Genomic DNA, 17500 nt, shown 5'->3' with positions numbered 1-17500 from the left:
AAAAAGTTTTCATTAATAATGATTTAATTGCTGCGGCTGCGCGAAGGTTCAGCGTGGCGGTTGTATTAGCGGGGGGGAAAAAAAAAAAATAATAATAAAAATGGTTTCCCAAATCACACACAGAGACAGCATCAATCATTTCCGAAGCCAGATGTAGCCTCCAAACTGCAGCCTGACAACACATCTCCTGTTTGTGCAGCCACCAAGCAATTATTCTTTCCATTATATCTCCCAATGACAGATCTCCAAACCCAGGGCTGTAAAAATTAGAGTTTGGGCTTATACAGTTGTGTCAGGTCTTAAAAAAAAAAAAAAAAATAAGAAAACTTATCATGGCTGCAGTGTTTATGAGCTTGTCAAAGTACATGTACATAATTTTCATCAAAATTTCTTTTACCTCATTTCCAGTCCTCCAGGATTAGATTTATCAGCAGCTCATTCGGGGAGAGCTCTGTGCCTGCGTCCGAGCGGCTTTTCCACCTGCGAGCAGGACTCCGGCGGGGAGCCTGGTGGGGTGGCTCCGCTTGGGAAACGCGGACGCTTTGCTTCATCCCAAATGTTTCTCTGCTTCAAATTGGTTTTAACGTACTGCCTCGGGTATCCGACAAATTTGAGGTGTTGTTTTTAACAACGGTTTTACTGCTGGGTCTCGGTTGGTACGTTCCATCACTGCGAATGCATTTTGGTGGGGAAGAAGTATCGGTGGCAGCACTAAACCAGGAGGCAAACCCAAAGAAAGACAGTTGGAAACCCAAAGATTATTTCCATTTAATGCTTAATTTATTTATACTGGACAAAGATTAGCACTGATTTTGAAACTTCTGGTGTACACAGTATTTAAAAGATGAAGTGAAATGTTAGGAGATGCAATTAATAGCAAAGTAAGAGCAAAAAGATGCAAAAAAATAGCCAGGCCGGTGAGCACCAGCGCCTCGTATCAAAATTACTGATTTTCTACTGCGGCGCCCGAAGGTTTCCATTGCTCTGCGCGGCTCCGTCCCGCTCCTGGTTTGGATTATTTAACAGCAAATCTTACAGATGTCAGTTTTGTCTTGTTCCAAGGCAACAAGGACAATAAGTTCCAGCTGACCTCAGGACAATGAATCTTGCGAGAGCACGGGGTGTGTGCTTTGTACCGGCGGTGAACAGCGCCCGTGTAATTGCGAGAGAGGGAAATGTCACCCTCCCCTCGCTGGTGACACGGCGCTGTTGGAGAGCAGAGGCACCCCAGACCCCACAAGCGGGAGGAGGCAGCCGACAGAGGAACTTCTCCTTCCTGCCTTTTTCCCCTTTTTTTTTGGCTTTTCTTTTTTTTTTTGAGCCCGGCATTGTCTGGGCTGATGCGCACAGTGAGGGCATGTTACAGAGGAGGGGGTGGCAGAAGGGGACACACATGGACCCCAGCAGAAGGGTTTTGAAGCTGCTAGGCAAAACACTTCTCTGTTTCTCCATCTTAGAACCATGAATGGTTTGGGTTAGAAGGGACCTTGAAGACCATCCAGTGCCACCCCCTGCCCTGGGCAGGGACACCTCCCCCCAGCCCAGGTTGCTCCGGGCCCCGTCCAACCTGGCCTTGAACACCTCCAGGGATGGGGCAGCCACAGCTTCTCGGGGCAACCTGCCCCAGGGGATCACCACCCGCACAGCCAACAATTTCTTCCCAATATCTCATCTCAATCTCCCCTCTTCCAGTTTGAAAACGTTCCACCTGGTTCTATCCCTACATACCCTTCTAAAAAGTCCCTCCTCAGCTCTCCTGGAGCCCCTTTAGGCACTGGAAGGCCACAATAAGGTCTCCCCTTTTTCGCCTTCTCTTCTCCAGGCTGAACCCCCCCAACTCTCCCAGCCTGTCCTCCCAGCAGAGGGGCTCCAGCCCTCCCAGCATCTCCGGGGCCTCCTCTGGCCCCACTCCAACAGCTCCGTGTCCTTCTGCTGGTGGGACCCCCCGAGCTGGAGGCAGCACTGCAGGGGGGTCTCTCAGTAAACTCTTCTGCTCTCAGTGAACACAAGTATTAATTTCCAAATAGTTATCCATGGTTTCCCCTCTAAAAAAAATGACCAGCATTGATAAATGAGAACACTTTGGGCTTCACCATGCAGTAACGTAACAAATTTCATTTCCGCCGACTGAATTAGTTTTAAAACTGAAGCTAAAATTGAACAAAACTTGGAATGTCGATTTTCAGGAGGAAGGCTGCAGAGGTCTCTGATTTCTATTTGTGAAAGTGGAATCAACATGTGATGATGATTTTTATGGGATTTCCAAAAAAAGAATGCCCTTTCCCTATATAATTTATCCTTCCTGTGATTCATCAGAGCTTTTTGTCCTCCAGCGTATGAGGGGACACCTGTGATTTATGCACCAAAGGAGTAAGTAGGTCCAAAACGGAGTAGAAAAAAGCAGCTTTGCTCCCCGTATCACATCCAAACTCTTTGTCCGAGTTGCTGCCGCAATATCGGAGCGGTAAGGTGACGCCCCGCAAAGTTGCCCTGGGATTATGCACTGAGTAAATCAGTGATGTTATTTAGGGGGGGAAGGAAAAAAAAAAAAATCAAATGAAATCGGCGTAGTTACCTTAGCAACCACCACAGCGCCTTGTGTTTGCGCTCCCTGAGGGACAGGTTGGGTCAGGGCATCCCTGGTGTAAACTCCTGCACCCGCCGCCGCAGAGCGCCGTGGCCCGGGGGGATTTCCCGCAGAGAGGGGGCCCCTGAGCTTCCCGGCTTCGGGTATTGGTGGGACGACGCCAGAAAGGCTTTTATTTGCATTGGCAAAGATTTCATAACTCCGTCCCACTCTGACTTTGGCAGTTTGTTTCTCATTTCAAATGCCTTCTGTAATCTATTACGATATATAGGCCAGTCTGATTTCCCCCCCTCGCTCCAGCCTATGTCCTCTTTCTATTTAGGAATTAATTATGATGCTATCTCATATAACTCATTAGTATCAATTAATTCTTTCCCTTTCATGATTTTATATAGCTAAATTAGATTGCCTCTTAGGAACTTAATAATCAGTATTGGACTCATTTAGACATATCTTTTTTCCCTTCTCCACCCAGTTTTACTTGGACAAGAGGATGCGGTGGCTGGAAATGCCCCGTCCCCTCCGGTGGGGACAGGGCTGGGGTGATGGCACCACCGTGCCCCATCGCCACCGTCCCCACCAGCTCCGGTCTCTCACAGCGCTGCCGGGCTCGGCCTCGCCTCACCCATAATTCTGAATTTTAGCAGTCTTTTTTGTTATTATTTCTTTATTTTGGAGCTGCATAAGATGTTATTCTTGGTTTATCAGAATGAGTAGGAAATATCCTACTTCCAGCAATTGGCCAAACCATCATGAATTATCTCCCCCTTAAACTCGCCGCAGGGACAGAGAGAAACGTCGAGGGAGATGTACGTTTTCCTCATTCATCTTAGTGGGGTGTTAACTTTGAAATCACAGCGTTGCTGGCATTCATATGTCCGTATTTAACTGCTTCACTGCTTACTGGCACGTGGAACCCATTCAGGGAAAAAAAGCAGTAATATGATTGAATATATCTGGCAGGACCTGATATTCCCACTCATTTTGAATCTGATCCAGCAGCAGCAAAGGCAATTAAATAACAAGCTTTCTCCAGGAAAAAAAAAAAAAAAAAAGAGTTGCAAAATGCCCCCAGCTGCATGATGTAGGAAATACACCTTGATTTTACTAATTGCCGTGCCTCTACCTCGCCGTAGCGGTATCCGAGGAGGCTTTGCGTGACCCACTTTGCGGATTTCAAACATCCAAGCTGGGGCTGGGCTGGGTTATCCCCCCACTGCGGTGTGTTAGCCGAGGGCTGCCGAGGGGGGAGTGGGTACAGGGGGTGGCGAGAGGTGAGTGGATTTGCCTTGTTTAAAACATCAGATGTCACCTCCCTCCCTTCGGTGATGCGATGCTCCGGGCGCTCCTGCCATCAGCCGGGAAGAGGGTCTCAGCCTCTCGCTGCGGAGAACGGCCCGGCTGCCGTAGGTGCAGGTTAGCTTTAGCGAAACAAAACAAAAAAACAAACAAACAAAAAATGCAGCCTGAAAAGCAGAATTTCAGGATGTGTCATTTTAGAGTGCTGCTGCCTCACCGCCCCGGCCTGAAACCAAACCGACCCGGCGGCAGCACTGAGCCGCCGTGCTCTGCTTTAGCGCAACGCGGCCACCAAAAAGTTGGAAGTTTGCTTGAAGGTGGAGCTAAGGGAAAAAAAAAAAAAAAAAGAAAAAAAGAAAAAAAAAGCAGGATTAGGTAAGTTACTGGTTACTGCTGGTTGCAGCACACACGTGCTTCCACATGTGGACATATGGCAAAGTAGGACAATATTGCATCTCCTTTATATCACCTGCTACCGGAAAAGATTACCAAAAGACGTACTCCGGCTGCAGGACGAAGTTGGCCAACATCGCTTTTTCCTACAGCAACTTTGGGAGAGCCCCAACTCCTCCCCAGAGGGACCTGCTGGAAATGGCTGTATTGATCCCAAATTTTATTGTTTCCGCGTTCCCTGCCAGATCAAACAATGGAGCCGGCGACAGGGAGAGGCAACAGGAGGGGTCTGCTGGGAAAGCAGGAGTACGCAATAAGTAGCATAAGGAGTGTAATTGCTAAATCCCAATTCAGGCAGATATGGGTCAAGCGGAGGAAAAAGAAGGGTGGATTTCTGTGGAAGGAGAGGAAAAGTCAAGAGATTGAGGCTCCCAAGATAACTTTATTTCTGAATATGTTCGGATTTGCAGCCTACCCCCATCACTCCCCCGGCGTCCGGCTGCTCAGCACCCCTGCCCCGGGCTCCCGGCCTGAACCCCCACTTCAAGGGGATGGCAAAGAGAAAAAAGGGAGGAAAAAAGAAAGAGGAAACAAAAAAGGAACCCAAAACTTTACCAGGAGGACAAGAAAAAAATTTTTTGAGAAACTACAAGTCTGTTTCCCTTAAAATGTAAAGAAAATTGAATCTGAAACCCATTCAGGATGGCTTTCAAACGTGATTTTCACTAAAAAAGAGGGAAAATGTGCTATGATTGAATGCTAATGATTTATCTCTTTTTTTTTCCTTTTTTTTCCCAGAATGTCTGCTCATTCTAAGGAAAGATTATTGTCCTTATCAACAAATTTTAACTATTACTGTTCAAATCTAAGGGTTTTACTGAATATGCACTTCCTTTGGCCAATCAGGGAGCTACCCAGTATTATTGAACCTACTTACATTTATGTATGCAATTATATTTCATAATCTGATTATGTGTTTTATATCTTTATACGGATGAAAATGCTGAATGTTGCATTTCTTTTTTATTATATGAGTTGTCAAGTTCTTTTGGGATGGAAATAAGAGTTCAGTAACACTGCGGTGAGAACGGCGTTGATTTCATCAGCAAAGTGGACCTACCAAAGTAGTGCTGGATGCCGAAGGAAGGGGCATCTTTCTCTACACGTTCTGCACTTCAAGTTAATAAATTACATTAATAAAATTAATATGAAAAAGAGATATTATTATCTATAGTCAAAAAAACGGAATAGATTGTTTCACCAACTGATGGGTGCAATGCCACCCTCAGCCCGTGGTGGGTCCATGTGCCTCGGCCGAGCTGTGCCCCCCTGCCATCGCCACCACCGCTCTGGTGGGGTCGTTAATGAGTGCAAGAGTACCCCAGAACTACTTCGTTTTTTCAGTTGCTGTATTTTATCAATTGTATTCATCTGCTGTGAAGTCAGAGGGCCACAAGACACCTGTGTGTGATGGTTTATACCTGCAGGTGTTGGTCCCCACCAGCATCCCCCTGTCTCAGCCCACCACCACGGCTTTCTCCTGCCTCACCAGCAGCAGCTTTCCCAGTTAGGGGCTATTATAGACTTACAACTCAGAAATATTTAATCTTCACATAAAAAATGTGGGGCAGAATAGCCATTGGGGTCTGACAATGCAAAGGCTTTCTCTTTTGATCGTGATGACAGAAGAATGTAGGACAAGGTACTTTTTTTACCAAGGTAAGGAGAAAATTGAAAGCGATGATAGAAAACAATGTAAATTTGACCTGGAAGACATCCAGTTGTGACTGCTGAACTGTTTATTTTAGCATCCAAACCCGCTCCGCCTGCTGTCGCTTGTGTTTGAACTTACTACAGGAGAGCAAAGTACAGGCAGTTCACACAAACCAGAATTATTTATGTCAACTTCCATTAAGAACAGAAAATTTCAGCACAGAAACAAACAAAAAAAATCTTTATTTTCCTATCTTTGACTCAAACCGTGGCATCCCTATAGCACGAAACAGCCGAGTCCTTGCTCTTGCTTTGCCAGCGCCGGCAAACTGGCCTGAAAGCTCATCGCCTTCTGTGTGGACTGGTGGCAGATGAGGCCGTTCGAAGGGCAGCACCCTCCCCATCACACGGCTCGGGGGAAAAAACTGTCCCCTAATGCTCCCGTGGGTTATTTCCATAATGTTTGGGGGCAGCACCTGGAGAGCATGAGCAGATGATTTGCTTCTGTTAACTGTTTGCCAGGCTAATTACCAAAAAAAAAAAAAGAAAGAAAGAAAAAAAAAAGTAAAAAAGCTTAAAATGGTTTATTGCCGATTTCTGCATTTACATCAGTAATGTAAATGTGTAGCTAATCGCTCTACTACATATATTACTTTTTGAGCCATTCCAGTTTCTTGGTTGTGGTGTTTTACAAGTATGGAAAGCAAAGCATTTTGGACATCTTCATGTGTAATACCATAAAAAGGGTTTTTCAGGACACCATTCGCCTCTCAAAAGCGCTGCTCTCGGTCTGTATTTTCCCTGTGCTCAGGACAGATCCCTCCTCAGGGCTGAGCTGCTGAAGGGTCTCTGCGAGCCCCCGGCTGGGGACGTGCAGCTCTGGAGCGGGGACGAAGGTGGGCGAGGAGGGTTTGGCTTAGACCTCCATAAACTGGTGAGTCTTCGACGTTATTTCAGCAGGTTTGAGCCAGCAAATACTGGTTTAGGGCTGAAAACGAAAAAGCTTATGAGTACTTTTCCCATAAAGAAAACAGTGATTGTTTCTTTTTATGTTTTGACAAACAGTAGGACTGTCTGAAAGGCTCCTGCGCAGCAGCTTCTTAAGGGTCTCCCATCCATACTGACCGCGCATGACACCCACTGCAAACTGCAGCGTAGGGGTTGGCAGAAGGAAACACAGCATGGAAAGAGGGTAAAGCATCTCTCTCCGTCCTGCCTGGGACCTGTTGCCTTTCTCTTGCAGAAGAGAACAGTAGCTCTTGCTTGTAGATGTCACTGCTTGATTTGCTGACCCACTGTAACGGCCTTGACTTCTCGCTCGATGGAAACGTAAAGCCACCAAGAACCACGCTGCGAGGTGGCATCCAGGTGGCAACGCAGCCTTGCGGCAGCTCAGCCTGATTTGGGACACAATGTGGCAAAAGCACCCAAACACATACCTGGTCCCCAGGTTGTACAGACATGGCACTGTAGCCCGACGATAAAGCGGAACTGCATGAGAAACACAGATGCTGATGAATGGTTGAAGACCTCTGTCCTTGCAAGAAAACCCACACCCGTCTCTTATTGGTGTGTTTTATGAAGATTTTGCGAGTTGATTTAACTTCTAAAAAGTTCAATAGTATTTTTTTTTCTATTTATTCCATCCTTAATTGATAAAAAAAGACTTAACTCTATTGCTTCTGCAAGCACTTACCACTCATAGTATCATATGGCTGAGTAGTGATGAGTTGTATTACGAGGCAGTGCCGGGACGAACAGTGATGCTGTGGGGCGAAGGAGCTGCCGTGGGGCTGTGGGCTCCTCACGGAGAGCACTCAACGCTCCACCTCTGAGGCAGAACAAACTTTGGGGGTCTGTGCCTTAGTACCAGTTCACTTGCTAACGCTGTTTTACCCTTTTCTGCAGACTTTCTTCCTTTCCTACTCACCTCAGGTCATTTAACCAACGATTTTTCCATCCAGTCACTCGTCTTCAAGATCTTTGGCACAGGAGGACACAGGTTTTATTACAGCTCTTCCACTAATGAGTTCCTCCTCCTCCTCAGCAGGAGCAGGGCACTGGCTCTATGGACCGTCTCAGTTTTGTTTCGGCATTAATGCCTCTTCAGCTTCCTTAAAAGTGGGAAAAAGAGGTGGTAACCAGGAATTCTTTATTTTACAAAGTGCCTCTGACGCTGTTGCACTGATTTCCAGGGAAGAGAGAAGCCCTGAGCCCATTCAGAGCTGCGTAGCACCAGCTTGCTGTGACACGCTCTGCCCTCACGGTCTTGTTCTAATATTTATCCAAAGATGTACCCAACTGCCGTTCCCATTTTAGGCCATGCTACATACTGGGTACATTTTGGGAACTTTCCTTCCAAATTCATTTATGCTCAGTGTTTTCCTCACACGGAGAGTTTATTTGTTTAAATAAGTGATTTAAGTCTATGAAGTCACTTTGCTTTGGGCCCCTACTGCTCCCGTGCCCACCCCTTCTGCCTTTAACCTGCTGAGGGACACGGCTCAGGTGATTTGTATAGAGGCTGTGGTCGGTGGTCCTCCTCCACCCATGGAGCTGAGGACCTGCCAGGACCCACCTGGCTTCACCCCTTGGCCCATCAGAGCCCCTGGCTGCTCCCCACCACTGCTTGGCCTTTGCTCATTCGTCCAGACTGTGCCTTAAGGGATGAAGTAAGTGAGGGGGTAGTTGGGAAGCACTCTTGGAAGTCCTTTTAGATATACTTTGGGTACTACAGAGTTTCTTGGATTCGTGGCTTGCTCTAAGATGAGGCACATTGATAAACCAGAAAGATGGAGAAGCACCGTGGAATGAACTTCCACTCTACAGCATGGCTCCTATCTTCTTCAGCTTTTATTGCCCGTTTTTCACCTGGCTACGCTTGGCCTGCCCAAACAGCTTTGTGAGATGACGGTTGGGTTATTCTTATTATTACTTCTACTCATTACAGTACTTTTGTGTCTGTGGAGCAAAGCGCACGGCAAATCTTTCTTTCTGTTTTTTTTTTTTTTCTTTTTTTTTTCAAATCTCGGGACTAGAGCTGCAGTAGGGAGGCGGGTAGTGATGGCAGCAGCAGAGCCGGGACACGGGGACGCCCCTTGCAGACCTCGGTGGTGACCCAGCACCTCCCACCCTGCACCTCGGTGGCCCCGAGGCACCACAGCGGCAAAGCCATCTCTGAGCACTTGCTCCCACAACAGAACTCCACAGCGCAAAGACAGATATCACTAAATACAACTTTATTGGGTTGCATTGTACAGTTTTTTTCACATTTTCCTCCTTTCTTCTCTCCAGCTTCCCCTTGCTGTCCCCATCATACGTTTCATCGTAGATAGAGGGCAACTTTAAATTTTGTTGGCTGTATCAGCCGGACCAATTCCAGCCTCAGTTTCCTTTTTTGCAGTTGGATTTTTCTTTTTTAGATTTTACACAGTAAGCAACCTGTCATTTTTGCCTGGTTGGGGCAGAGTAGCTTTCAGATCATTTCTTTGTGCCCTCGCCACCCCAACTTGGTCTGTTCTGAGGGTAGTTGTTGCCTTTTGTTACGAAGTTGTTTCTCAAACAGTTTAATTTATCTCAAGGTAAATGCAGAAAGAGTCACATAACAACTGAAATACCCTAAAAACTTCATGGGCGGCAAAAATGTATCATTTTGTGACCAATTAACTGCACCCTTTTTTTTCACATTCCCTTTCAGTACTATTACAAAGTCAATGAGGATGAAACAAAACCATTATAGTGGAACTGCTACTTTATTTGAATGTGTAAGAAATCAAAATAATCACGACTCTGTAGCCTCTGTCAATAGCATCCTATTTCAACCGGCCAAACTGCATCAAACAAGTGTGGCCAGCAGGGCGAGGGGGGATTCTGCCCCTCTGCTCCGCTCTGGGGAGACCCCACCTGGAGTGCTGCCTCCAGCTCTGGAGTCCTCAGCACAAGAAGGACACGGAGCTGTTGGAGCGGGGCCAGAGGAGGCCCCGGAGATGCTGGGAGGGCTGGAGCCCCTCTGCTGGGAGGACAGGCTGGGAGAGTTGGGGGGGTTCAGCCTGGAGAAGAGAAGGCCAAAAAGGGGAGACCTCAGAGCCCCTTCCAGTGCCTAAAGGGGCTCCAGGAGAGCTGGGGAGGGACTCTGGATCAGGGAGGGGAGTGATGGGATGACGGGGAATGGTTTAAACTGGAAGAGGGGAGATTTAAATTAGATACGAAGAAGAAATTCTTGCCTGTGCGGGTGGTGATCCCCTGGGGCAGGTTGCCCCGAGAAGCTGTGGCTGCCCCATCCCTGGAGGTGTTCAAGGCCAGGTTGGACGGGGCTTGGAGCAACCTGGGCTGGGGGGAGGTGTCCCTGCCCAGGGCAGGGGGTGGCACTGGGTGGTCTTCAAGGTCCCTTCCAACCCAAACCAGTCCATGAAACTGCACTAGCAATGTCACCAGCTGAAATGGGGAACCAGACCAGGAGGTCTCAGATCCTCCATCGGTTATTTTTGATCTGAGTGCTGAGAAATAATTTTTGGTTTCTTCTACATAACAATGAACTGTAGCATTATATATGAGAAAAAGAGGCAGCACGGGTTTCATTATTTAATTTATACAATTTAAATTTCTAGTATAGTTCATTTTATTTAAAACCTTAGTATTTTATGAAGTATCCGAGTAAAGATAATGATCACTTTTTAAATGACACACACCGACTTTTTAAAACTTTTTATTACTTCTGGGACTTCAGGAACATTCCTCCTTCGAATGCTTTTGTAGAGATTGTTTGCAAACTCTGACTCCATACTGGGTGCTTTCTCTTCCTTTTCCTGTAAAACTTAGGGCGGTACATTGTATAATGACAAGTGACCAAAAAAAATCAATTTGTAATCTGATTTGAGGGTTTTGATTTCCTCTGATGAGTTTAAATTTCATTAAAAGCAACCTTATTCGAACATAAAAGAACTCCTTGAAGGGTAAAACAGGGAATTGTCTCAAAGAGTATAAAGAATCTAAACTCTTTTGTGCCATTTATTCACGGCATTAATTGTGAGGTCCAACAGGCGGTGTCGGTTGGCAGATGCACCGTTATCGGCCCCCGCGATCTGCACGAAGAGGGGAAAAAAAGCACAAGGGCTCACATTCAAAAATCGTTCTTTGGCGTATTGACACTTTAGTTATCAACAGCCCTTATTATCTGCTTAGCGGCGGATCGCAGCTTGCTGGTGACATAATAAGCTACAAATCACTGATGGGGCCTTTCTGCATTCTCCTAATTGTGTGTATTCTCTAGGAAAAAATTATCGTTGGGCCTCTTGTCTTGATGAGAAATTGACATTTTCTGGCGGAGCCTGGCGAGCACTATGTGGGGAGATAAGACTTATAGTTGTTTTAAAGGAGTGCAGCCATTCTTTCAGGGGCCTCTTTATTGCTCTAGTTGACCCACTTGATGAGTATGGATTTCATGAGGTCTTTTTCAGCATTTGAACTATAAAAGGTTCAGAATGACACCACCCCTTATAGACAAAAGATAACCTTGCCCTTTGAATATATTGATTCTTTATTAACTAGGCTGTTTAATGCAATGAAATGAGGCATTAGATTGAAGCCTATTTCAAGTGCTTTGAATAATCTTTAAAAGCTTGAAAGACTTTAAAAAGCTGCTCTGCAATAATTGGCGTATACTTCTGGAGACTCTGTTCCTTCATTTTGATTAAGGAATTTTTATCATCTTCCTATGTCTAAACTCGCTGTAGGCTGACGCAACATATTTTCTCGCCAGGTACCAACTCACAGGCAGGGATGCGTCGTAGGTGGTGGATTGCTCTAGGACTTGTCATTCGTAGCATGTCTGGGTTGTCTTCTTTTGTATTTTCTTTGCATTGAAACTTAGACAAACCATTTAGATGCTCATTATTCAAACCTTTGAAATAAACCTAAAAGGAAAAGCGCCAGTAGGCATCGTGCAGACTTTCATCCCTATAAACCATCTTATTTTTTAGTGGGATGCATCTGATTATGCCGCCGTTTAAACACGATGCACAGATATATACTCACGGTGGAACCGTTTTCAACGCATAATAATAATAATCCAAAGTGCTCTATATTTTTAACACCTGTTTTCATCAAACACGAAAACTATGGAAATACTGGAGAAGAAAGGAGACAGTTAAACATCCCGGTTTTCCCGCTTTGTAAATTGTGACTACAGCGAGCTGCACCTTCTCGTCACACTCCGCCACTTAACTGCTGAAAGCCGGGGTGACGAAGGAGAGACTCGGGCACGCGGCGCGTCCTTTGGCAGCATACGCACATACACGAGTACGTACATTTCCTTTGGAGGTCGGAGTTTCTCGGTGCCCTCTCGGAGTTGTCAGCAGCCCTCCGGTCACGACAGAATAAAACTCAGGCAACAGGACTCCCTGCTTCACCAGGGAGCCAGACCCCTATTCCGGTCCAAATCCCCTTTTTTCTGGTGGCGGTGGGCACAGAGGGACGCGGGCGCAGGCTGGGCAGCGGGGAGGGGACCCCAGCCCCGTGCTGCAGGCTCGGCGTTGGAACTCTCACCCACAAAACCACCCTCCGACCGGGGGGTGGGGGGCTGAGTCGTGCCCACCTCCGTATAGTTCTATTCCAAGTACCTTATGTGTACGTCGCACATACTACAGTCCAGAGGACGAAATATTGGTGTGCAGTATTGTAATTAGCAAAAGCTTTTGCTTCCTTATCAGCCTTTTAAAAGACGAGTGTGCCGACCTTCGGTGTCAAAGCCCTGCATGGAAAATTCGGGTTGTGCTATGTTTAAAATAACTTTTCCTGTTTACAGGCTTTCACAATACGATATTAAAATAGAAAAAAAAAATAAAAAATATTACTCTACTGTTACCTTCCCTTTACAACAAGGGGTGTGTGGAGCACACTTTTGGTGAAATACTTGACCAAGGCTGAGCGACGAGTCATTGCCGGGCTGCGGAGCAGAGCTCTCCTTCCTCAGCCTCCTCATCCTCATGACCCCGGGGGCACCGACGAGCCCCTCAGGGGCTGTGCTTTTTCTCAACCAAGATGTAACTTGGAATTCCGATATTTAGAAACGAAACCCCCGGTGCTGCATTTTTTGTTTTGTTTTGTGTTCCGTCACTTTTTCTTTTTTTTTTAAATAATCAAACCAGATAAAATTACTAAAAATGAAATTCACAGACAAGAAATACTTTAATTAAATATTGTGTAAAATGAACATTTTTTTATACAGTTAAATATATGAAAAAATGTACAGATAAAACAATCTTATTGTAGGGTCTTTAACAGTAAAATCTACCATTTAGTGAAGCTTTCCGTCTGGAGACAATGAAGCAATGAGTGCATTGACTAAGTAATCTAAAACACAAACAGATTGCATTTATGAAGAAACTTGCAAACTTTCTTAACATGTACACGTGACCTCTTCTTTAGAGCAAAACCTTACTTAGACAAAATATAACGGAGGCAATTCAGTTCCAAAGTGACTTCTCAGGCTTTCCCACTTAGCTAAGCCTTATTCGCTATCACAAAGCAAATGCGCGCGGCATTCATCAGCTGTGATACGCTGTATCGTTCTTTTAAACCCTTTAAAAAACGCTTTGCTAAAATGTGCATTTTTTTGCCCAGAAAGGAAAAAAAAAAAAAAAAAAAAAAAAAAAAAAGAGAGATCCCTCCTTTTTGGTTAAAACTTTAATTCTGCTGCAGTTTGCAACATGGTTTGCAGTGCTGCGTTGGCAAAATATTTAGTGCAAAGTAAAAAACAAAAAACAACCAACCAAAACCAAAAACTCCACGTTTTTCTCTATGGATTTGGCACTGACAGCCACGATATGTGACGGAGGTCATTCCAGTTTAAAAAGTACAGTCATCTACGGGTCTGTTACAAAAAGTTCCATTAAAAAAACCCCGATAAACCTAAATAAACAAACCCCAAACATTTAAAAATTATGGATGGTCCTGATTTCACGTGAAACCTTTCTCTTTTTTAAACAGTGCAGGGTTCGGGAGAATGCAGAGTGCAGCAGAAAATAGACACATAAAGGAGTGATATAATTGTACACCAGGTTTGTGCTTCTTTTTTTTTTTTTTTTTTACACCAGAAATCATCCAAATGAAGTAGTGATTAACAATTGTGGTGTAAGCCTGTGATAAAACAGCACAAAAGTTCTTCAAAGAAGTTCACTTTTAAGGCATCAGAGAAGTTAATGTGGCAAACATTTTAATTAAAACATCAGAAGTGAATTTATTTTAAACTTTAGGCCTCTGAATTTTTCCAGTAAACACAGTTCAGCTATGTGGCAAAGTCATGGGTGGCAGCTAAAAATGACTTTTTACAATCTTTAAAAAATAAAAATAAAAAATAAAAAAAAAATAAAAACAAAAAAAGAGAGAAATGCAACCACAAAATAGATTCATCTTTTTTGTGGCTGTATCACATGCACATATTCTACTAGTATTCATTACAGCCATGTGGCACAATTTTGATTTGACTATACAACAAACAACTTTTTTTTCAAAATTATTTGTTCTGATAACTTAAAAATAATATAAAAATAAACAATGAATTTGACTTTTCCTCAAAAATAAAAAAAAAGGAGAAAAAAAGATGGAAAGTCTAAATAATAGCAACTTTATGAAGTACAAATGAAATGTACGGACACTAATTTATTTTAAAAGAAAAACACGAAGGCAACGGTTCTTGGCTTAATGCTATTCTCAGCATCACAATACCAGGCCATAACAAAAACCAATACATACAAGAAAAGAAAAAAAAAAAACAAAACAAAACAACAAAACAACAAATGATGAAAAGCAATATACAAAATTTCAAAGATAAATACAATATTTATAGTTGATATGTTACAAAATAAATTCCCTTAGTGACTGCAAGTGTTTATGTGAAAGAAAGTGTTGCAATGAATAAGACTATTTTATTCCTTATAGGCTTCATAAGGAATAAAATTTGCTCTTCTAAATATTTAAGTGGATCTGAAAAAAATTCAAGACAAGTGTATAAATATTTAGCTACAACTTTGGCAAAATCACAAAAGTCTACAATTTTATAACCACATACAAAACACATTAGGGAAGAAGGATCTAGAAGTCAAAAGGACAATTTTCTGGTACAAGAAACATAGACTTCACAGTAGCCTAAGAATGCAATAGTATACAGTGCTAGCAAAAGTTGAAAAAATGTTGCAGATCACACTTGCTTAACAGGAAGCTCTAGCAGTGGAAGTATATTTTTTTTTTTGTTTTACCAACAGACAGTAGCAATTTTTTTTTCTCTGTCAGTGTGCTTGTTGAAGGCAAGAGAATTCAATATCAAAGTTACAATTTCTAACTACAATAAGTTACAAAGTTCCATTTCATTAAGATGAAGTTAAGCAATGATAAACCCTCCCGCGCCCGCCCCCGCGCCCCGGTTTTTGTTTTTCTAATCATATATTCATCCTTATTTTTTTTCCTTTTTTTTTTTTTTTTTCCAGTTTGATGGCTCATAACCTCCTTGGCCCCCTTTTTTCCACCACAAAAAAATATTTCACATTATAGAGATACACAACCATTGTGAATCTAGTTATGAGTACAGAAAAATGTTCGGAGGCATTTTTCATCAGTGTTTCATGATAATCAAAATGGTGCATCCACAAAGTTTCTCCCAACACATAGCAAGTACTAGACATAGCCAAGACGTAATCAGAAACTTTATACAAAATAGGCGTCGCTTTTTCCTTATTCTTCAGGACTGAGAAATGTGAAAATATGAGAAAAATTCAGTCAATAAAATGGAATTGTTCATGAAGAAGTAGGTTGTTTGCATGTAGATTCTTAATAGTTTAAATAAAATCTTTAAACAAAGTCTTTTTTTTTTTTGTAGCATTTCGATTTGTTGCTGATTCTGTGTGAAGATACTGTTTCCATCAGCATGTCTTAATATACTAAACGTGTCCCCTAAGCCCATCCTCTGAAGCTTGGTGCTACGGTAGGTAAACAAAAGTGACTTTACATTGGCGGGACTACAAGCCCAGACATCGCTAAAAGAAAAAGAGAAGAAAAATCAGCCGTTATTAGCACGCTTGTGTAAGGCACATCTGGTTCAAAGCGACCGCGATGCTCAGCACCGGGATGGGGCGGGCGGACGCAGACCTGGGCTCCTCCACGCCGCGCCGCGGCATCCTCTGCGCGAGGGACCACGGCCAACGCTCCACAAGGGCTTCACGTTGCGAGAGGAGGCTCTGAGCGGGGTTTTGCACCCAGAGCATCCCGACTCCCGCGGCATCTCTCCCAGCGCGGGGCTGAGAGCGAGGTGGGAGCCAGGCTCCTGACGGCTGAGGAACAACACGGTCACCGCTGGTCGTGTCGGGCATCCCCTGGGGACATCCCCCCAGCGGGAACCCCACCAACCACCGCTCCATCCCCAGAAAAACCTCCATTTCCATAACTGTACGTTACGATAACAACGGGGCTGAGCACGTCAAGGACTCTCTTAGACCAAAGCCAAGTACCCTACACCTGCTCTCAACTCTGGAGACCATGTGCCATAAAAAGGCATGAGATTACTACACCTGACCAGCCATCTCCTTTTTTTCCTAACAGATAAAGACTGAGATGCCAACAACTACTGCTTTTTTCCTAGTTAACTCTTTGGTAGGAACATAATTCAGATAGTCTTTAATTTTAGTGTTGTTTAATTTTTGCCATAATGATATTTCTCATTAATTTATGTACAACAGATATTAATAAATTTGTTCGTGTAGTGATGTGAACTTCAATTTCTCAGTTCATTAATTTCAACAATATTAATTTATTTCGGATTCGCTGTTACAGCTTTACGGGCTGGAAGAGCTGGGTACGTACACATTTCATACGTACGCAACCTCCTCCAGCAGCCAGCAGCGTGGTCCGCACCACCAGAATTGCTCCGACGGCTGCGACGGGAGCCCCGAGCAGCTCTGGTCCTGCAGGTGAGCTGATGCGAAGAACTTGTATGAGCCCGTATCTCTCTAAAACACATCTCAAGTGATGCTCCTGAAGCAGGTTGAAGTTTTCCAACTCTGCTCCTTTTTCCTCCCAATAAGACCTATCAGATACGTCAAACTTGAAATGGAAGTTACCATTTTGCATAGTTTATAATACTGCATGTTTTAAACCTAAACAGCGACCACAGTTACAAAACTTAACTGGAGAATAGTACATATATTGGCAGAGACCCTTTCTACCCAAAACACTTCATTTCCTTATCATATTTCCACTAAGTCTCCCGCACTCCATACTACATTAGCCCAGGCCAGCAGATGACCTAGCTCTGCGTTTAGACTTGCCCAACCACGCGCTCTCGGGTTGACTTCTCCTGGGAGTTCTCAGGCAGCAGGAAGCCAGGCAGCCCCAGAGAGGTTTGGTTGCGTGGGGTGTACCTGAACTGGGGGACACAGGAGCTCATTTTGAGGTGCTGCTATTGTACAAACACAGAATGGTTTGGGTTGGAAGGGACCTTGAAGACCATCCAGTGCCACC

At 44.2% G+C, this 17500-nt stretch overlaps 1 protein-coding gene across 1 annotated transcript in view; it reads right to left on the bottom strand.

The window, feature by feature from the left end:
• Positions 1-15988: 15988 nt before the first annotated feature.
• The window catches only part of EBF3 (early B-cell factor 3), a 122258-nt gene continuing 120746 nt past the window's right edge, over positions 15989-17500 (bottom strand). The window contains 1 exon segment of the mRNA XM_009892716.1: positions 15989-16020. Within this exon segment, the coding sequence (XP_009891018.1) occupies positions 15989-16020 (32 nt within the window).

The sequence above is a fragment of the Charadrius vociferus genome, unplaced genomic scaffold (assembly GCF_000708025.1).
Source record: "Charadrius vociferus isolate BGI_N301 unplaced genomic scaffold, ASM70802v2 scaffold38, whole genome shotgun sequence".
NCBI lineage: Eukaryota > Metazoa > Chordata > Aves > Charadriiformes > Charadriidae > Charadrius > Charadrius vociferus.
The sequence above is the reverse complement of the archived record's forward strand: the minus strand, read 5'-3'. Positions and strand labels throughout refer to the sequence as shown.